Source organism: Pinus tabuliformis, chromosome J (assembly GCF_031772625.1).
Source record: "Pinus tabuliformis cultivar Carrire ecotype Pingquan chromosome J, CPIR1, whole genome shotgun sequence".
Lineage (NCBI taxonomy): Eukaryota > Viridiplantae > Streptophyta > Pinopsida > Pinales > Pinaceae > Pinus > Pinus tabuliformis.
The window spans coordinates 1105509798-1105533315 of NC_142295.1; the positions used below are offsets into that span (position 1 = coordinate 1105509798).

General features: G+C 36.9%; 1 protein-coding gene across 1 annotated transcript; it reads right to left on the reverse strand.

Moving 5' to 3' along the window:
- Window positions 1-12309: 12309 nt before the first annotated feature.
- Window positions 12310-13546, reverse strand: LOC149230909 (uncharacterized). The gene is made up of 3 exons (XM_089376163.1): window positions 13005-13546; window positions 12819-12911; window positions 12310-12646 (listed from the first exon to the last, which is right to left on the reverse strand). The coding sequence occupies exons 1-3, from the start codon at window positions 13131-13133 to the stop codon at window positions 12449-12451; spliced, it is 420 nt and encodes a 139-aa protein (XP_089232289.1). The 5' UTR covers window positions 13134-13546; the 3' UTR covers window positions 12310-12448.
- Between the last annotated feature and the right edge of the window lie 9972 nt (window positions 13547-23518).

Below are 23518 nucleotides of genomic sequence, written 5' to 3' on the forward strand. Positions count from 1 at the left end.
AACAATTTAGTAGATCGAGATAGCACAGAAGTTGTTGTCAATAATGTGTTGATTGATCTAGAAATATGACTTGATGAAGATTCCTTTATATAGGTATTGAAAAGAGAAATTAACTCAAAGAGATTACAGAAAAACACATATAAAAACCAGAGACAAAATATTGGCGGAAAAAGGCTGAAGCCTCATGCTTCTCTCTCACTTTCATTCATTCTCATTCATCAAATAATTGAATATAGTGTTACAAATAAATAGATGAGAGACAGTGTTCTCAAGATAGTGCGTGCTATCTTAGACACTTTTGGTTGAGATAATTTCTCCTTTGGTTGAGATAATTTCTCACCAGACACACACCAATATAGGAGTTACCTAAACTAACTCCTATCTTAGAGGAACAACCCAAGAGTTAGGCACAAATTCCTAACTTGGAATATTTAATTTATTTATTTATTTTTGGATTTATTATTGTTTTATGAGAGAGGCTAACATTCCCCCCTTCAATGATAAATCCAAAATAAGAATGAGGAACCATCTACCAAGTTCTCATGTTGATCCTCAAAAACATTGCCTGAAAAAACCGCCAAAACTGGATGCTGGAAAAAAGTCAAATCTGAAGAGAACATGAATCAGCTGCATGCCTGATTCATCTCTGAATGTTGCTTGACAACTCCATCACGTGCCAAGCCACAAAAGGATCCAACTGTCATTTGTTTGAAAACAGCATCCGATGTCCACTGACATAATTTGATGAACGCCCACTGGCGTGTTTGTTGATGATGATTGCCCACTGGCTGAAGATGTCGAAAAACAACTCAATGTTGTTTTTGCTATGATCAAAGCTGCTCACTGCTGCTTTGGTTATCGATCGCCCACTGGCGAATTTGCTGATGCTCACTGCTGATGAGAAAAGCCCACTGGCTGATGAAGATGCCCACTGGCTACTTCGTTGATGTTGTCGAGACTTTCAGTCTGACAACCACTCGTCAATTTCATTGACATTTTCCCCCCTTTTTCAGCTGAAAGGAGAGACAATCTTCTCCAAAATATATTTGAACTCCCCCCCTTCAGGTGTAAGAGAGTTTCACTGTCGTACTCCCTCATTCAACTGCATGAGAGTACCATCATCGGTTCACTGCTGGATGCACTATGTATGATTGTAGTCGGTTGTAGAACTGAGATAACCGTTTGACTATGGATGACCATTCCCAAGGATCGATCCATTCATAATGTATCTTCAATCTGCCTGATTTTTGTTGGTTGCGACATTTTTCTGAGGAATGATTGGGCTTGCCACAATGGCAACAAGGATGGAGATCAAAACACTGATCTTCCATAAGACTGGTTCTTTGACAATGAGAACATTTCGGTTGGTCATTAAGTTCAGGTTGCGTGCAATTCTGGTTGTCTGCAATTTTCTCAGAACCTACTGAGGTGAGTTGTTCAAGAAATCCTGCACTCACAAACTTAATTGGCTTGGAATAATCTGGGATATGTAAGTTGGTGTCATCAGTGACATATCCTAAGCCTCGTCGATTCTTGTTATTTTGAATTTCTTCCCAGGGCTTGATGATGGATTTGGAAGAAATTTGAATTCGATCATGAACAACTTCGACACTTGATGTTGTTTGGATGAGTGATTTGGAATCAACATCTTTATCTTCATCTGTATGGTTGAATGACTTGGAAGAAGCACTCTTTTGTTGCAGCTCATCTCTTTGTAGTTGTGACTCTAGTTGAAGAAACTCAATGGTTTCATGTGTTTGTTGTAGATGCCGTGAAAGATCAGCAAGAGTTTCTTTGCTGATGTGCACCATGTCTTCATCACTGGAGATGATCAAACTGTGAAGAATGTGTAACAACTGAATATGTTGCGCCATCTGAACTTGCTCACTTGAAATCAGACTCTCTTGTCATAGATGTCGTACTTTGAACTGTTTCACTTGATTTTGTTACTTGAATGACAGGCTCGCTTGCTATGGGACTTGAATGGAACGCTCGCTTTATTTGTTGCTTATTGCACTTGCTGGGAACACTTTCTAGAGTTGTAGAACTTCTTGCTTAAACTCTAGAATTCACGCTTGCTTGATGACGATCGTGTTTGCATGAATGACTTCACGCTCACTTGAATGAATAGCCACGCTTGCTTGATGTCGATCTCAACTTGCTTGATTGGTGTTAGAGTGGAACTTGCTTGGTTGCTTTGATGGTTGCTGTAATGAACTTCACTCTGGCTCGCTTGAAGGTCTGAACTTTGTACTATTTTGACGCAAATTTCTTGAATGAATACTCACACTCGCTTGCAGGAGATGTGAACTTGTTGCTTGTTTGCTTTAGAGTTAAAATTTGTGCATTCACGTGATTCTGCTTAAAGGAAGGGTGTCGAACACTGTCGAAAATGCACCCAAAAAATGCTTAATGATTTTAATGACTCACATAAAAACAAGGAATTCACTTTGACTCAATTCAAGACTTGGGTGTCGGTTTCAACCGAGAATGCACCCTTACAATTCAATGTAATTTGAGTTTGATTACAAGTTCAATAATGTTGATGTAGACTTTGCTTTGAAATGTTGGAGTTTGCAGATTCATGAACTTGATTGTATTTGAGTGAATTTGTTTGTTGAGGTAGAATGCCGATGTTGAAAACTTTGATTATTTGTTGTAGTGTTGATCTTGATTATCCTTCCTTGAAGCTATTTTGTTACAAGTGTTGTGCTTGCTTTATGTATGCGATATTAGATGAAATTATTGATGTGTCACAACTAGACACAGATCAAAAAGCAAAAACATGAAGCCATAAAAACACTCGCCATCACAAATACACATGGTGTACCTATGATCCCCTTATTATATTTCGGGCGGATCTAGGACACTGCAACACCACAAAAATGTCTGTATTAAGTATTTGAGTACATCAACCTTTCATCTTTACAACATCTTCATTAAAACTTCTCAAGCACAAAGTTTGAGAACTTCTAAGAGGCAAATTGTCTTCAAAAAAATTGGATTCTCACCAACTCAATCTCTCTCAAAATATAGTTCAGTGTAAAACATTTAATGCACCTTATCCCTCCAAAAAATTTTAAAACATCAACCTTATTACAAAATTAATCCCAATCTTCACCCTTATGACTCCCAAAAAAAACATGGGTGAGAACTTGCTTCGACACTAGTAAGTGGGATACCAGTGTTCTGCTCCAATTTTTGGTGTGTGACCTGCAAATATTGTCACTACTCTACCACTCAAGCCACCGTATGATTCTCAAACTTACACTATATGCAAATATTGTCACTACTCTACCACTCAAGCCACCGTATGATTCTCAAACTTACACTATATTCTCTAAAGTAATCGTTTTTGAGATGACACTGTCGACTAGTTTTTGCAGATAAAAACGGTTTGATTCAATAAAATTAAATGGATGTGGTTGTACCCATCTCTGATCCACAGATGGGGATAATGAATATAACCAATAAAAATCTCAGCAACAACATTATAAATTTTGATGGGAATGGCTTGCAAATGCGTGGAACAAGGGGAATTCAGAATGACCTCTGATAAAAAAAATTGTTCTCATATTTAACAGGAGCTTGCTTGTCAGAAGTAGCTGCGCAACAAGACTAAATGAAGACGGAGACAGTTGATTTTCTAATGCACAAATCAGGAGCTTTCTTGTCAGAAGTAGCTGTGCAACAAGACTAAATGAAGACGAAGACAGTTGATTTTCTAATGCACAAATCAGGAATTCAAGCTTACCCTTTCGTACTGCTGGAGGGACGTTTAAGCTTCAGAGTTCACTCCGTCTTTTCTTCGAATCCGAGTTCGTCTAAGACTTGGGAGAGCGGAATTCGTGTTGTGCCAACCAACAGTTTGGTGAGCTCCTCAACTCAGCGTTCACTCTCGCTGGCTCGTTTATCTGCAAGTGATACAAAAAGTGTTGATGATGTTGACTAGTTTATCTTCTGGTTGGCCTTCGTCCTTAATCTATCGATCTTGCCTGAACATTTCTCTTGCTTGCCGAATAGAAAGAATGGCTCTGGTCACTGTTTCTGCACGATCCCAGGAGGAGAGAATATTTGCTCATACCGATTTTGCACAATCGGATGGCGAATTTGACTATCAGTTGCAGGAGGCCGTGGATGCATCTAACGAACAATTTTCACTCAATATTCAGGAGGCTGAATTACTGGAGCTTTCTAATTTCGCTTACGCTTATGCTTTGCAGGTTTCTGAGATTTTAAATGAAATTCCATCTGATGGGCTTGGGCTGCTTCAGCTCACAGCCTACGAGAAGAATTGACGTTAGATAAGTACGGTTATTTTTTGCCCGCAGAGATCTTTGAGCAGTGGTCGGCTGTAATGGTGGAGGCCAAAATTCCCGAAGCCCTGAAAATATACAGCCCCTCACTCTCAGGTTCCTTGTCACACAAAGAACATGCTCATTTGACCAGTTCTATGCCTCGACTTATGCAGCTCCCATGCTGCTCTGCAGTATTCTGTGGCTCCATGGGATCTTCTTCTTCAATGCAAAAATGGTATTGCAGCTTGAATTTATGAAGGCTTGGCAGCTGAAATTGACAAAAATAAATAAAATTTGAGCATTAGCAACCCAAAGTTGCCTGAATCCATCGTCTTTCATGGAACTGGCTCAGACGGATCGTAGGGTGCCACTACACTCGCAAACCTCGAGCCTACGACCTGATACCACAACACTACATCCTTCACGCAGTCAAGCAATTGGGAAAACGTGTTTCAGATCAGATTATCTCCTTCACATAGAGACTGTAGTGTTATTCATAAAGAAATCTGAAATTTCATTGGGTTATCCTCGACCGATCTGGAATGGTGTTACTCCTCTCCTACATCAAAGTGCTGAAATAACCACAGGCATTACACTATGTAGAAATATGAAAAATCTATATTATTTTTCCATTGGTAGCTCTGATACCACATATTGAAAAGAGAAATTAACTCAAAGAGATTACAGAAAAACACATATAAAAGCCAGAGACAAAATATTGGCGGAAAAAGGCTGAAGCCTCATGCTTCTCTCTCACTTTCATTCATTCTCATTCATCAAATAATTGAATATAGTGTTACAAATAAATAGATGAGAGACAGTGTTCTCAAGATAGTGCATGCTATCTTAGACACTTTTGGTTGAGATAATTTCTCCTTTGGTTGAGATAATTTCTCACCAGAAACACACCAATATAGGAGTTACCTAAACTAACTCATATCTTAGAGGAACAACCCAAGAGTTAGGCACAAATTCCTAACTTGGAATATTTAATTTATTTATTTATTTTTGGATTTATTATTGTTTTATGAGAGAGGCTAACAATAGGTGCCAGGAGAATCCAAATCTCAAATGGAAACACAGGAACACAGTGAGCAACTATCAGCAGAAGGACCTCAAGAGCAAGAAGAATCAGAGCAGCTAGACGTATCAGAAGAGCTGGCTCAGCCAGAACACATCATGAGTAATCCTCCTATTGTATAGAATCCTCTAAATGAGGAAAAGAATCCCAAAAGAGATAGAGAGGAGGCCACTCCTTCTAGCAGACCTGTTGCACAAACTTATATCAAGGGGCAAAGGTTAAATCCTTTTTCAGAACAAGAGTTCACAGAGGAAACAACTAGAACTATAGGAACAGAAAGAATAGAAAGTAGGCAGACTACTCCCTCTGGAGGTACACAAGAACCTTCCACTTCACAGGCTCAAATACTGGAGAGACAACAGAGCATGGAAGTATCCTCATTCAAGGCTCCAACTGGCCAGAACCAAGACATTAGAGAGAAATACAAAGAAATAAAGGCTAGAAATGAAAGATTGAAGGCCCAAAGCTATGCACAATACCTTAAAATGGCTCCTCCTAATCAAACAAGGCTAATGTCAGCCTTTGACGTAAAAGAAGGTAAGATGCAGATGACTTTCATGAAGCCTACCACACAGCAGCCTAGGTCTATAACAGATTACTTGAAAACAAACTTATAAGTCTTAGTGAAGGATATACATCCTATCGACCAAATAGAATTACACAAACATACCGAGGAAATGGTCTATTCCACCTTGACCAGCAAGGCCATCACAACACATCAACTCCAAAATTCGTTGAATAATATATCAGCGCAATTCCAGTTAGAGAAGGCCTTAGGCCAAAGATACAAGGATAAAGTCCGTAGAGGACTTAATCATAGAGCTAGGGCATGATCCCAAGGATGTAAAGGCTACAAAAAAGCTAATCAAAAAGAAAAATTATGACATAGCTGCATTGAAAAAGCAGCTCAAAATTCCTCCTCTACATCATCCACAAACAGCTGAAGTATTGGAAACTCAAAAGGAGGAAGAGATTATGGACTTAGTCCTTAAGCTGAATGATCAACTAAAGAAACAGAGAAAGAGCTGGATAACTTGATACAGTCTAGAAAGAGTGAGTTGGCCACCACTCCACAGACTGTAATTCTTACAGTCTCTACAGCAGTGCCCTCCACATTAGCTGCTTCCTTAGCACCAATAGTTCCACTAGCTACAACTTTGCTAGTCACAGGTACATCTAGAAGCTCACGTACATCCACAGAAAAGAAAACTAAATTGGTAAAATCCATGGAGGAAATGACCATCTAGGCTACTGAGCTCAAAAAGCTTATAGAAAAAGTGTCAAGTTTGGAAACTAATTGCAAACTTGCACAAATACAAAAGAAGGAAGAAGCTCGAAGAATCAAAGAATGGGAGAAAGGATAAAAGTCCTTCAAAAGGACTTGACATTGCAACAACCACTAGGATATATAAAGGAAATGATTTGGGACAACATCATTGACTCTGTCAATGATGTTTGGCCATCTATTCAAGTAATTTTTTAGCAAACTAAATTGGTAAAAGTGGCCACATGAGCAATTCACAAGATAATGGAAGAGTTGGGAGACAAGCCTGAAGAGGCAAACCAATTGATAGCACTCTTGAATAGTAAGAACAGGTATCAACTGGATGAACTGGGCATAGAAGATAGAATAGGGACCATCATAGAAATTAAGAATATTCTTACCAAAAGGAACCTTATGCTCAATCTTGAGAAAAAATGCCAAAGCATCCAAGCTGATATTGATAGATTTATGACAAAGTTTGGTATTTTAAGGGAAAAAGGACTCCCCAGTCCTATGGTAATCCATGACAAGCTTATGACCCAAGATGATTATGTTGAAAGACTAAACAAGTTGGCCAGCAACCAATCTAGTACTTGAGGGATAAAAGCTCTGCCCACAAGAAAGGTATTATATGATAATCTGTAAAATCTGTTTTTCCTAGAGCATGAGGTAAAGCACTTGTTTGTCAACAGGCCAAATTTTGCCAAGTATACCGAAGCTGATGAGATATATAGAAATATGCTAAAGATGAAATGACCTGAAGGTGAATGGTGGATGAAACTAACATATTTACTATAAAGTTACTGCGGTAAATCTATATGACAGCCAGGTAAAAAAAATGAAACAGAGTGAAAGTGTAGAAGGTAAAGAGTATCAGTATATTGAAGACATAAAGTAATTCTAGCACACAAGTAACAAGAAACTAAAAGAGCCAAATCCGAATTACAACAACCAGCACAGTCACAATAAAAGGGACAACAAGAAGACAGTTCTCCACCTGTCTCTATCTTCATGCTTGAAGATATTTTCGGTTTCCTAGAATAATTCTCATATTGTTATGAGATATTTTGTAACATTTTTTGTATAAATACTTCACAATTTGAAGTAATTGGGGTGGATTAAAATAAATTTTTGTAGACATTTTATATCGAGCTAAGGAGCTATTATATTCAAGAATGGACAGGTTTTGCTGGATTATGAAATAAAGCTAAAGACATTTCATTGGATTCTTGTGCACAATTGGAACCAAATACGTATTATCTCTTCATGTTTAATTATTGTTTTCTCATCATGTTATAAATATTCACATGTTTTCTCTATGAAATATGAATAGTAAACAAGGAATGATATCTCAGAATTAGCTTAAATGCTCTCTGTTATGACTGTTGACTTTCTCATTGTTTTCTGCTAAACTATATTGGTCTGGGAATTCTTAATTGCTCCCTTACTTCCGTAGTTCCCCCCTTAGGTCCATAGTAAAGGATTCTTAGTTGCCCTTTGCTACTGATCTCCTTCTGTTCTTCATCTTGAACCCTGTTGAAGGATTCTTCATTGCCCTTTTATCCTGGTTAGGACTACCTCATCCATTTGAACCTACAGATTTGCTTTTTCCTGTGCTAGCTTGCCCTGTGAACTCTTCCTTTAGTAATTGATCTGATCCAGTTAAACCACTCTTTGATTGACTCCATATTCCAATGGCCTGAATACTTGTTCCGCCCATCTGTTTTCTTAAGTCCACCACCCAATCAAAAACCAAAACACCATGAGCACTAAGAACTAGCCTGAAATCCTACCCAAAACAAAGTTAAATTATAAAGGGAGAGCCCTCTCTGAACTGTTGGCTAGAACCTGAGTCTAAAAAATTAGGTTTGTCGTTACCTCGGATTATTCCTTCTTTCATAACTTCTAGGGAAGACTTCTGAGTGATAACACCCACCATTACTGGACACATTAGAGGTTGCAGAAGAGCTCACTTGGGACAAAGTTCAACAGAAGTTTTCCCATCTCATGGAGGCACTCAACGCAATGGGGACCATTGCTTCCTAAGGGGGAGGAATGATCCAGGTGGATTTTGGTGGCCACCCGCCTATCCCACTTGGACCCCCACAACTGTCTCTTTCATTTTTTCAGTTTCCTTAATTGTAGCTTAATTTACTACTTTTAATAGTTTTTCGGGTCCTAAACTTATGAAGCCATTTTGAGGTCCTAAACAACGTTTTTTTGGAAATCTACCGCTAACGATTTTTTATTAAAATCGTCTTTTCCGCCATAGTCCTCAGAGATATATTTCCAACAGGGTATCATTCGCGTCAGACAAAGATAATATGACCAAGTCACGACCCCAGGAAGTTGGTTGTCCAAATAATCGCAACAAGGCCCATAAACTCTTGGCGTTGCATCTCCTCGGCTTAGGGTTTTGGTTGTTTAGGGTTTTTTCTTATTGTTTAATAATAAAAAGGCCCTTCAGCGTCATTTTAATGTAATTCAGAGGCATGTAGCCACCACATCTCTTCTCAGAGATAAACTATCATTGCCGAGCTAGTCTCATTTCCATACTATTTGTAAGCATATTTCATTGTTTGATATTAGTCAAAGGATGTGTTATTTCTACTGCATCTCTGTATTTATGGTTATATATGTAATTTTTTGCATTCCTATTTAAATTCAGATCAGTGGTATCATAGCGGTCTTCTCTTTCTCTTTTTCTGTTTTCATGTCCCCAACGAGGTCAGGATATAAGGAGTAAGGCCTCGATCTGGTTGAACCTTTGTAAGATCAGCCTCGTAAACCTCAACGGCCTCCCATGGTAGATGAAAAGAAACATGATGGGGCAAGAAATCCTATCAAAATCTTGCTCGAAGAAGCCCTCAAGTGACAAAGGAATCCAATGATGGGAAACTTTGCCCAAATGCTTCAGCGGCTACCCAGGGGCAACACATCTAGTAGCTACTTTGGAAATGCCACACCGTTTAAGGTACAAGTTAACTTTGAAATCCCCATATTTGAGAGCCAAATATATGGAGACGTCATAGATAAATGTTTTTAGCTGAGAAAATATTATTTTTTCTCTTCTCAAAGCCACACCCCACGTCAAGGACTGGTGGGAAACCTATTGTGAGAGAAAGGATGAAAGTACGAACCCACTATTTTCAGTCGCTCCTACTTGGAGTTCATTCTAGATGCCACAAAGGAACATTACTACCCTGTCAGAAGCTATGAGGATAAATACATAAAGTGGACCACTCTATGACAAGGAAGCAACCAAGGTGTGCCGGAGTTTACCAATATTTTTCATACCCTTCGGACAAAGTTGGGTATCAAGGATTCTGAGTGACATTTGGTACTCAAATACAGCAGCTGCCTACACAGGTATATCTAGGATGAGATGGAGTTCCTGTACATCTCCTCTCTTGGCACTGTGTACCGATACATTATCAAGATCTAGCAGAAGTTTAAACAAAAGAAGCGAGACTTTGGATCCCTGAATCCGAAGCATGAGAAGGCTTCCCCAAACCGCAGAACCAAGGACAAAGCCAAGATGGGGCGACCCAAGACAACCCATCGAAGCGACAAGAAAAGAACAACACCACAAAGTCAAAGGACATAGGAAAGTAGTGTGAGTTCCATAAGAGCCCCACTCATAACACAAGTGAGTGTTGGATCAAGCAGTCGTTGGTGGCCAAGTTGAAGACTTCAGAATCAGATGCATGTTCCGACCCTGAGTCAGAACTCAAAAAGAGTAATGACAAAGGGCAACAAATCATTGATGTGGATCCCAACACCACTTTTTCCACCACTAAGATCCAGAAGAATGACACTACAACAAAACCAGCGATTTGCGCCAGATTTAGCGCCAGATTTTAGTGCATTTTTTTTGTAATTGTGATGAGCAACCTGGCGCTAAATCTGGCTCTATTGTACAATTTTTAAAGCGTCCTTTTTTGCACCTAATTTTGCATCCTTTTTCACGCTAGATTTTGCATCATTTTTTACACCAAACTATGCATCATTTTTTGCATCAAATTTTGAACCAAGATTTGCATCTTATTTTATGATAGGTTTTGCTTCTAGTTTTGTGTCATTTTTTGCATCTATTTTTCATTCTCTTTTGCTTCCTATTTTGTGTCATTCTTTGCTTCCATTTTTGCACCATCATTTGCATCATGTTTACACTGTATTTTGAATCCAATTTAACATCTTTTTATGCATCCATTTTGTGTCAGTTTTTGCATCTAGTCTTACGCCAGGTTTTGTATCTAGTCTTACACTAGTTTTTGCTTCTATTTTTGCACCAGCTTTGGTGCCTATCTTTGCACCATGTGTTGAATTTGATTTAGCACCAAATTTTGCATCCATTTTTGTGCCCATTTTTGCATCTTTTTTGGACCATTTTTTACATCCACATTTACGTTTGATTTGTCTCCATTTTCTCCCATCTCATTTTGCACCATATTTTGCGTCATTTGTTTCATCCAATTTTGCATCATTTTTAACACCATCTCTTGCATCTAATGTTACATCATTTTGAGCATCCAAATTTGCATTTATATTTGCATCTTATGTTGAGTCATGTGTTGTGTCCACCTTTGCATCTTATTTTTTGTCTAATGGTACATTCAATTTAGAGCCATTTTTTACGTCTACTTTTGTATTTGTTTTTACACCAAGTTTTGCATCCAATTTTAAGCTATTTTATGCCCCTTTTTGCACCATTTTTTTGTGTCTACTTGTGTCCAATCTTGCACCATTATTTACACCGACTTTTTCATCCAATTTTGCATTTTTTTGGTGTCTAGTTTTACATCGTTTTCACCATCCAAATTTGCATCTTTTTTGCCTCAATTTGTGTCCACATTTGCATATAATTTTGTGTCTGAGTTTGAGCCTAAATTTGCATGTGATTAGGAATCATTTTTTACATCCAATATGGCATCCTTGGTTTCACCTTTTTTCAGCCCCATTTTGCATCTTGTTTTATGTCTTTTCTTACATCTTTTTTTTTTCCTTTTTTTGCACCCAAGTTTGCATCCCAAATTTACACCATTATTTGCATCATCATTTGGCATATTAATTTGTAACGTTTTTTGCTTCTTTTTAACGCTCAACTTTGCATCTTATTTTACATCTAGTTGTTGTCTTTTTTTGCATCTAATTTGGTGCCCATTTATGTGTCCTTGTTTTTGCCCAATTTGATATCCTTTTGTATGCCATGTTTTGTTCCCTTCTTTGTGTCAACTATTGCACAATTTTTCACTTCTAATTTAAAACACTTTGTATGTCAATTGTTTGCATTTTGTATTAATTCCTAGTTTAACATCTAATTTTGCATCCATGGTTACATCCGCATTTGACTTCTTATATAGAGTATATTTTTCTTTACATATATGACCCCCTTTATAGATTCATAGTGAAATATATGATAGTTTCTAAATATCATTAAAGCAGATATCACAATTCAAAATCATTTGTAAAGAAATTTAAGAGAAATTGACAACATCCATCCAAAAAAATAACAATGTGTCATTAACAATTTTCAAAACATGTATAAAATAGCAACATAATACTAATAAAATCAGTATTATTTTTAATCAAAACAAGTAAAATTCAAATATGATTAACAAATCAAAATATTTCATGAATATCGTTATTCTACGATAAATTAACAACATACATAAATCAAACTCATCGTATGATTACAAAATCAAAATGTCTCATTGATATAGGGTAAATTCACAACACCCATCTAAACATAACAATGTCATTCTACACAATAATTTCTTCATAAAAAACAATGCATGTGCATGCCTAGCTACCACCACCAAGATCATCCTCATGATCATCTTGACCATCCTCATTACTCCGATCCACATCATCACCAACACCGCAACTATCATCATCATCTCCTCCTTCACCACCATCATCCTCATCCTCATCCTCATCATCTCCTGATATATGTTGAACATAATTTGGATCATCGTCTTGGCAATCATTACCTATAGCATTCTGACAAAAATAATCAATATTACATGTTAGTATTAATTACATAACACAACGCATGTTTTTGTTATACAATGTTAACCATAAAATGAGGTAAGATATAATATCTAATAGTACTAAAAAATAAAATAAAAATATGGTTTAAAAGTATATTGGAAATCCAACTAAAATTACATACCATAGAGTCCATCCAAACAACAAATTCAACCCATCTCTTTTGCTGCAGCACCTCCTTTTCCAAATGATTTGGAGGTCTTCCATATTTTAGTTCCTATCAATCAGTAAATAGGGAGAAATTAGATAACAATGACTTTCTTCTAGTACAAAATTTATTAAAAAAATATCACATGTTTAATATACTTACAAAGGTTGTTATCAGTGCTTTTAAACCTTTCTGGCCACTACGATGAGTGACTTTTGTCTTGTTTAACCTCGCCTTGGATGCCTTGTCCTTAAACATAAACCAATTCAATTTATTTTCACACAAATACATGTCTAAGATACTTATAAGTATTAATACATTCTAAATAATGTTTAATGAAAAATTCAATACCTGAATGCTCTCATTGCCGGCTTTTCTTTGTGCATCCAACTTCTCATATGATTTTACAAGTTCTTTCCATACTTTAAAAGGTATGTCAATAGGTCTTTGTTTCAGTCTTTGATCTTGAGGCATTTTTTTAATTTTTCTTGTTTGGTTAAAAATTTTGGTTAAAAAAAACCGAACAAGTAATTCACATCAATGGCATGGGGACTCTATGGATATGTGTAAAAAAATGGCTATAAAGAAAACATCCAAAAAACATATGAGCTCTCCCTTTGATGGTCACTTGGGGCATATGGCTGGAAAGGAACAACTCCATTTTTGAAAATCAAGGACAATCCTTTCTCAAAGTCCTTCCTAATATTTGCTCAAAATGTCTTAAAATGAAAAACAAAATTCAAACGTCATCCTTAAACATCTCCCTTAAATATAACGTTGGACCATAAATTCTTCATTTTTATTGTTATCGGCTCTGGAATGATTTTTCTATATGCAATTATATAATGAAATATGTGTGCACTAATGAAAAAACATTGAGTTTCATTTTTCATAATCACAAACAATGAAAAAAGAATCACACGTAACTAGCATCATTTTGGAAATTTTATATTTATTAAAAATCTTTAACATGTTTTCCTCCCATATCTCATAAAAAGGTGTGAAATTTTTTATATACTCTCCAATAAGCACTACAACAAAACCAGCGATTTGGAGGTTTTACACTAAGTTTTTCAACATCGAGCTTACTAGGGCTTGCACCACCGGGGTTATTAGTAAGAATCTCATGAGGTTTGCATAGCCATGATTATTAGAATCAAAATAGTAGGATTTGCACTAAAAAACAGTTCATAGTGCTTTCCTGCTGGGGAGAAAATCACAAGTTCAACTTCTGCAGTGCAGAGCACCGAGAGCTCGTAAGCTTTCTTCAGCAATCCACCTACGTTTGGAAAATGTAGCCTGCCTGCTGGCGATGTTCTCAATCCTCTTCCTCTGCATCTTTCCCCTCACTATTCTTGTATGTCCTCTTTCGTTTTTCCCTCCAAACAAACCCTCTCAAATTGAGAAAGCAGAACAACTCACTCGATGAGAATCCGAATCCAATTATCGCTTCTAACAATAACCCAATATGATACCAGAAGTGATTACACAAAACCTCATTGACTCTTCATTTTTTTGGAAAAGAGCCAAGCATAAACTTCTGACGAGGGTTTCCGTCTCAAGTCTGGCTCGCAGGACGTCGCTTAGTCAATTGCGAGAAAAGTTTTCCACCTGCCTGTCACATACGGTTTTTCACACTATATATTAAAATAAGGTTGATCATACTAACAATAAGGTTGTATAGTGTAAAAGGAGGGCTCTCCTGACTGCATTTGGTTGGTTTATAGAAAAGATTGCTGGAATGTGTAATGTGAATGCTCTGCTAACTGTTTTTTAAGCATTTGGAAGTATTAAAACCCCCTAGGATAATTAATGTAAGACCTGTTAATTAATGTGTAAAGATGGCTATTGTCCTTGGGCTACCTTAGCTGTTCGTGTTTAGTGATCTGTGGTATTATGACTCCTCAAGTCACTATTAAACCATGAGAACCATGCCCAGGCAGACTAGTGTGACATTGTGGATGAGAACCAAAACTAGACTCCTATAACCTCCTTTTTCATCCTTTAAATTGCAGAATTAACTTACTGTTCTAGTAATCGTTCTTGAGCACCTGAAGATGTGCACCCTAAATAATAAGAATAATACCTTGTAACATATGAATAGTCCATCCTGTGCATGTAGGATATGCACATGAGGTCCAATAAAATCACTAACCAGAATACCAGGTGTTATTAAAGCCTCTACAGGTTGATATATATGAATGTTACAGTGTGCAGGAGTATGATTCAATTCCATACGAAAATACAAAACATCTTATAGGATTTCCTTATACCTCATAGGCAAACAACCATTGTCCCTTCTATAGATGAGCAGAATAAGTGCTTGGTTCTCTACACTAAATAAAGACAAAGTATAGTACTTATTGCTGACAAAATAGGATTTAAATCGCGGTTCAATTGCTTGACATTCAGCTGGTCACAGAATTGTAGAGTGCATAATCATAAGTGATGTTGCGAGCCTCATTGCTCAAAGTCTAAGGGTCTTGCGAGCCATAATCACAGCCATGTATGGAATATCTTGTGATTATGGCATTTTATGAGGTCAATTCTTGTGAAGACATTTCAGTTTATAATAAATTTTGAACCTCAACAGAGTTTTGGCAAGACCTGGCTGAGCTAGGACATCAACAACACAGCTGATATGAATGACATAATCTAGCCTCAAGAGGGAGCCTCTTTTGTTTCATCACTCTAACAATCTATGAAGTGGTGGAAAGCATAACAACTTCCCCTTGAATATGACACCTAAACTGAGTACAAATCCTAAATGATGCAGCCTTTGGTGCATGTCTCTCAAAGTATCGATATTTCAAATGTTGAAAGCTCTTGTGCCCATTTGATATGCATTCGATTGCAGTTCCCCTAAAGAAAGAATCTTATAAAGGTGAGGCCATGGCCAATATGTTAGCCATATCCATTGGAGTTGCCATTGCTTGACAACTTTAGTGTGATCAGTCCCACCATGATTCACATGGGCTTCTACTCAACACTGGCTGTTGCTATTGTAAGAGTCTTCAAGCTCGTTGAACCCATAGTATTGATAAGTGTATTCTTTGGGTCTCTGGTTTTCAAATTCTGCCTATGTTTTCCTCTCAGTATCATTATTTCAAATGCTGAAAGCTCTAATTCCCATTGCTGTGTATTCGATTGTGGTTTCCCTGAAGAAAGAAGCTTATAAAGGTGAGCCCGAGGCCAATATGTTGGCCATATCCATTGGAGTTACTATTTCAGCTTATGGGGAGGCCAAGATGAATGCATGGGAGGTGATTCTCCAGTTAAGTGCAGTTGCATGTGAGACTACCCAATTGGTTCTCATACAAATTCCACAAACATCAAAAGGGATTAAGTTGAATCCCATCACATCTTTGTTGCTCCTTGTTGCCTTGTTTTTCTCAGCACCCCCTGGGCCTTAGTAGAATACCCATTTCTGATAATTTGGGTCTCTTCCTTTGATTTGTATTACATGACATTCTGCTTGTGCCTTGGCTCTTAATCTTGCAGTGTTTCTTCTGATAGGAAAGACTTCAGCCTTGACTATGAATGTTGCTGGTCTTGTCAAGGACTGGCTGCTCATAACATAATCTTTGTCTGTAATAAATGAAAAGGTTACAGTCATAAACTTGAGTGGGTGTGGACTGGCTTTTCTGGCTGTCTGTTACTATAATCATTTGAAACTTCAAGCTCTCAAGTCCAATGACAACCAACCAACGTACCTCAGCAGTGCAGCTGATGCCAATGATGAAGGAGAAGGTTTGATAATGACGAGTGGGAGATTCTCAATCAGAGATTCAGAACCAGTAGAGAAAAATCAAACTCAAGCTTCAGGATTAGGTATTTAGATCATTAATATTGTCTTGTGCTAGAGATTACTGTTCTTGGATTGGCTCCTCTATGCCCAGATCTATTTGTAGGGAACAGGCCAGTCATTCACAGTGAAGAAGATAATGACAAGATTAGTGTATAATGATGGACAGGATGGTGCCATGGTGCCAACCTAAATCTCAAGTAAGGAGACATCTGTTCATCAATTTGTCAAGAAGCATGGCCTACAATTCAATTGCTCTAAGCCTATCACTTCTTCCACCTGTCAAATAAATTGTTTCCTGTTTGTTTAGTTGACTATGGTTCTAATAAATATACTATTGTTTGATGTAAAAAGACAAAACAAAACAAAAAATATGGAAAGTTGTGACCCCATTTTCTAACTACAAATTGAAATCGGATTACCATAGTGACCACCTCTGCTTATTGGAATCAAAAAGGGGGTGGGTTATGCACAATCCTCCGTATCATTTTCTATTACCAGAGATAATTAAAGCCACCCTAAACTCAAGTCTTAACTATGCTGATAGGGTGTTTGGGGAGGGGGATCCCTTACCAACCCACTATAATCTGCACAAAAGCATCCTAAGAACATATGCAAAATGCTCTCCTATCATCTAATGTCCAAGCAAGGAAACTCTTGAAAATATTATCTCTGCTCTGCTGAATGTAGGGCTAGTCTAATAGGTGGAAGGTGCCATACTCTGGATCAGTCTGGAGCTGGTTTACCCCTAATGGGTGGAAGGTGCCATACTCTAGATCAGTCTGGAGCTGGTTTACCCCTAATGGGTGGAAGGTGCCATACTCTGGATCTGTCTGGAGCTGGTTTACCCCTAATGGGTGGAAGGTGCCATACTTTGGATCTGCAAAGTATCTGTCTAGAGCTGGTCCATAACTCGCTCTGATTATGTATGGCCTAGTCTAATAGGTGGAAGGTGTCATACTCTGGATCAGTCTGGAGCTGATTTACCCCTAATGGGTGGAAGGCACCATACTCTGGATCTGTCTGGAGCTGGTCCATAACTCGGTCTGATTATGTATGATCTGTAACCTAATATGGCACAACCCCGAACAGGCATCAAAGATGTTGATTGACCACCAAGGCAGAAGGTTGAGGTGAGATCCCATCTAAAGTTGGAAGGAAAGAAACTATGGATAAAATCTTGGCTGCTCCTCTGAATCCGGTGTAGAATAACAGTTAGGAAGTACCCTGTGTAAATGATGAAACAACATAGAAATGCTCCCTTAGTGCTTCCAGATGTATACCAATTAATGAGCATTCAAGTGTTATTTCAAATATGAATCAAATTTGAAACAATGTCAAAATTTTCCAAAATTCAAGAGAGCAGTGTTGTAAATGAAATCAAAGTTTAGATTCCAACATACAATGGTCAAACTAGTGCCAAATAAACACATTAATGATGTTCAGATATGACAGAAAGACACCAGCACCAAAGCACAAGACTATGTATGTAAAACAATGCATCCACAATAATAATAATAAAAAATAAAAATAAAAAATAGAAGATATATACTAGTTCCAAAACAAGAAAGTTTACATAACAATGATGCAAATAAACCCCAAAGTTTGATCATTCAGGACGTTAGCATGATCTCAAGAATTCTGCAGTAAAAGCTAGTACTTGAACTCCTAGTAACAGAAGATAGAACCAGTGTGATGCTAGTATTATTGAGTGGATGTTTGGGCTGTTATCAGCACTGATTTAGTTTTGGATATACCTGAGATATCAGTCATGCAAAAATTTTCAAAAAGGAAACGTTTTGATAGAGCAGAGTGTGATCTGGTTGCAGAGTAGCAAACCTTGTTCATAAATTCCAAAGGGCAGAGAGATAGGCTTGTTCATGCGTTAATGTGAGTCTTTAGAAGATGTATCAAGCTATAAAATACCAAACCCATCATGAATACTTGCAGATTAGAATAATGTGATCTCAAACTCCAGACATCGAACTTCAATAACATAGATCATTCCAATTATATTAGTCAAATTGTTCATCTTGTTTTGGCATGACTCTGTCCTTGGAGATGTTCTCTGTTGCTAGATTTATCAGAATGATTGCAAGAAAGCAATGGAAACAGGCTAAAAATTAAACTGTTTATGCAGTCAATTGTTCCATCATGAAAGTGACTTGGAAGGCGTGGATCTCATGCATTTGAATGTTATGATGAGCAATAAATGATTATTATGCCATTTGTGTGTTTTATCTCTCATAAACAGATTCAGATCTGAAAAGAATTAGATTTGTAGCCCTGAACGTCAAGCAATTAGGGCAGAATTTATTCAACTTGCCAAGCAAGTTGTTCACCTTGATTTAGGGTCGATGCTTCTGTAATGTGTAGATCAAGAAAATGGTGCAACACTTACCCTAAATCCTTAGTATGTGAACTTACATAGGAACTAATGGAAATTTCAAGCCTCCTGCAAACAATTCTGCCTAAGGATAACGCAAATGACAAAAAGGTAATTTGTATCAACAGGATGACCAATGTCAAATATTTTTTTTTGGGAAGATTAGAAAACTGCCAGTCATGATTTTGGCAAAACTGAAAAATCAGTTGCTAGTCAGAAGATGCATATATTTTTGCCTAATTAATATATACATTTTTTTTCTTTGAAAAAAAAAAAGTCAAATATTATGTAGAATATTACAAGAAGGAACATAGGTTATCAATAAATGGATTCCAGCTATAACTGTGAAAAAAATTATTAACCTCGGAACCATTCTGCAATCACAAGAAATTAACATAAAAGCCACTTATCCCTGCCTGATAAATAAAATTAAAAAAAAAATTAAGAAAAATCTCATCCAAGACTTTCACAATGAACTCTGGGAGCAAGAGTAAATCAAATTGAAATTGACCAGCCTCTGCTTTTTTCAATCTTAGAGGAAGTACTAAAGAATTTACAAACCGTTTCTCTGTTTTAAACATCTTATACACTCCAAGATAATTGAAAATTATTCCATTTAACCTGGGATATAGATCAGGACAGACCAATCCTGTAAAATACAATAGCAGTAGATTGAATAAACCATTAACTTGGGGAGGATGAAAATAATATTTAGTTCCACAGAATTCTATAGAAAGAATAGGAAGTTCCACAAAATTGTAAAATAGAATTCATGGAATGCTAGATGACCAGTCTACAAATCACTTTTATTTAGCTTAGTTTATTTATTAGTGAAAAGTAACCTTAACTCAGCTGCAAACAGTTGTATCTTAGGCAACTACTCTCCATGGCCAGTCCAAATGGTGAATAGAATTCATACTTGCAATGTTCAGAAAGGTTCAAATCTCATGGGGATTATACTAGCCTTGACTCATGAGGACTTCTCACTCTATTCAATGAAGCAAAATAACTTGAGACAACTGCAAGCAACTAACTTGTTTCTGCCTTTCTGGAAAAAGTAATTGAACTCGAATTGTACCACCTTGCTGCAGCAAACACATAGTTAGAAAGCTATGTCGCACTGGCTTTGGGACGGGGGGTAGCAGGGATGGTGGGTAAGTTTCCGGAACCACCAGAGTGCACCCCCAAATTTTTCAGGGGACAAAAAGTTGGAGATGGCAATAATATATAAATTATTTTATATATTATAATAATAATAGTAATAGTAATCATAAATATTTAAAATTTTGAAAATAATAAAATATTAAATATAATAATAATAATATTTTTTTCTTAATTCACCACGATAAATATAAAACATTTAAATAAATTCCAATTGCAAATAAGAAACACTGTGAATAAGAATTTAAATAAATTCAAAGAGAAAATTTAAATAGATCCCAAAAGCTGCCGTTGATGCCCACCCCCCTGACACTGATAAAGATTATAAATACAGTCAGGGATAAGAATTGCAGAGGAATAGCAAGTATTGACTGAGAGTATGATGCACTGGAGTCTGTGAGTGCCAGCGCTGCAGAAAGGAATTGCTGAGAACAATTTTAGAATGATATGCTGAGATGACAGGTAGGATTTAGAAAATTAGAAGCAGGTAGGATTTAGACTTCAGGCAGGTGCAGGGATGGATTTAGGTTATATATATCTATATATATAGATATAATCTTGAACTGTCAGTAGGTTCAAGGGTCAGTTGACTGTCCCAGATATTTTTGTGAGGGACGGATTGGGAATGCCCTAGAAGTTCTCATGTCTCCAATGATGCCCCCAGCTATTCTGGGACATTCCCAAGCCATTTTTAAGTCCCCAAAACACTGGAATGCAGGGTACAAGGGATTTGTCATCAGGCACATGTTGACTCTCCATGCAACATAGTTGGAAAGTAAGAGAGATATGGGAGACACGAGTTGAAAAAAAAAAAAATAAAAAAAAAAGAGTCTGAAGTACAAGTTAATTACAAAAATGTAGATGAAAGTAAGAATGACCAAAAATTCTTTCAGTACGAATGACCAAAAACACTCTAGTGGTATTTCATTAAAGAACATAAGTTTATTATTTTGAATCCTGACTGTCTTCTCCCATATAATCAACTTCTAAAAGGTTAAAAATTCCTCTAATGTTTAGCAAACAGACAAGTTGCTGAGTCGAGAGAACAAAGGAAGACAAGTAGCATCTGTCTCCCTCTCAACCCTGCACATCCTACCCCGCACCTAGAATGGTTTCGCTTACTGTAGAGGAGATTCTGTAGCACATAAACAAAAAACTTAAGAGCCACCCTTATTGTCTTTAGCATAAACACTCTCAATAACGAAAAAGAATTTGACTTTGTGTTTAAAATGGCAAATGCATGATGTAGAAGTAGTTTTAGATAAGCTAACTCTAGCTGCTTAGTACTTACTAGATTAGGAATGACTGCCACAGGTTATTCATGGATATAAATTTTAAGATAATGTGTTGGATAGCAAAAGGTTAGAATATGATTTTTATTAGTATATTTGTTGTACTTTGAACTGCAGCATTTTGCTTGGAACTGGATACAACTTACGCTTAATTAATTAAGATAAGCTAACTATAACTGATTAGTAGAATGGGGACAACTTTCAGTGGTTGTTAATAGTAAATTAAAAGTTGGATGAAAAAGTGTTAGAATGAAACTTTTATAAGTTTAGGTTTGTTGTACTTTGAGCTGCAATATTTACTCAGAACTGAATAAAACTTATGCCTGATTAACAGCACATGCAACAAAATATTCAATATGAACATATAAGGGTTTAAACCAGGAATTTCAAGTAAGGAGATGTTAAAGTCCTCTCTTTTTTTGAAAGATGTAAAGCAATGAAAAATATAGCACATACTTAGAATCAACAGGGGAAACCATTATTATCCTGATTTTGTTACAAGTTGTATTTTAATAAAATCTTAATTACCCCAAAAATCAAAGCATGCAGCATGAAACGATATTGAAGACGACTGTGCTGAGATATTATCTAAACAGCACTGTTGAATGAAAAGAGATTCAAACTTCCTAATGCCAATCATTTTCTGGGAATGGAACCTAAGCAACATTAAGCTAATTAAGACTCAAAATTTCTGTATTTAAATTTCATAGACAATTTAATTCCTCCAGAGCAGATGGCTTCTCATTGACTTGAAGTGTTTTGAGCTGTATATTTCACTCAATTTAGGTTCAGCGAGTCATACGATTAGCCCTTGTCACATGCCAGCCAGAGGTCACAAGTTCAAACTGTGCAGAATCAGCAATTGCAAAAGTAAACCTCTCAACGAGCCACTCAGTTCTGCACTTCAACATGTTACATAACACACAAAAGTTCTCGCATTATCTAGAAGCGTGATGATTCATGTTTATAGCCCTAAATTTTATCAACTTAGCAAATCGTTAACAACAAAGACTCAACGAGAACCCTTTTAACATAATGCTACAATTCATTTGAAGGTAAAGCTCAACCTACATGCATAAAACTTCAAATAACATAACAATCAACCCTCAACATAGCATGATAGCCCTTTACACATGCCAGCCAGAGGTGACGAGATCAAGCCCTGGGGTCACCGATTGCCAAAGGCAACATCTCAATGACCTAACAAGTTATGTTCTTTCCGCCACTGTGATCAAAAACTTCTAGGATTTTCTATCTAGCGACTTCATTGATTATCTGTGAAGTTAAGACAGGCTATCCTAATATTTGAACTTTTACCCATGGAAATTAATCTTTCATTCGAAAGGAACACTTCAGTGATTATCTATGAACTTAGGACAGGCTGTCGTGATATTTTAGTTTCACACACGGCCATAGAGTTTTGCTTTTAAATGAATACCTCATTGATTATCTCTAAAGTTAGGACAGGCTGTTGTGATATTGGAAGTTTTAAGCATCGAACCGCGCTTTGCTTTTAAAGAAATTGAAATGCTACGTCGGAAGTGATTGTTATCGGGTTTACAGATCCAGTGTAAAAAACATTGGGATTAAATGTTAGAAGTCTAGGATGTAGTGATTTCATGCACTATATTTTTTTAAGTTAGGACGGGCTTAATAAACCTCTAGAATTGTCTAGATGATTAAATCATCGCCTAAATTCGATCTGCATAACTCGAAGAAAACCGTTTTGGGCAAAAAAAAATGCAATTCATTTTAAGGCAAAGCTCAACTTCCATGCTTGAAACCTGAAATATCATAACCTGTCCTAACTTTACAATTTATCAAAGAAATCACTACATTATGAACTCATCAAGAGAACTAATGCTTCGCATTTCATTTTTGAAAATCATTCGTCACAGGCTATCTCTAAAACGCAACAAGAACCTCTTTATCACGAATTCTTTTAAAGGAAAAAGCTCAATTTTCTTGAAAATATAAATAACGCAACAACATGCCCTAACTTGAAAAATGATCCATGAAATCGGTACCTGGG

Bases quoted from the DNA above. Each gene is read 5' to 3' on its own strand.
- LOC149230909 (XM_089376163.1), bottom strand. From the start codon at position 13,133: ATGTATTTGTGTGAAAATAAATTGAATTGGTTTATGTTTAAGGACAAG. The intron at 12,912-13,004 runs GTAAGTATATTA...ACTGATTGATAG, and splicing joins AAGCACTGATAACAACCTTT to GAACTAAAATATGGAAGACC. The intron at 12,647-12,818 runs GTATGTAATTTT...TATTTTTGTCAG, and splicing joins TTGTTTGGATGGACTCTATG to AATGCTATAGGTAATGATTG.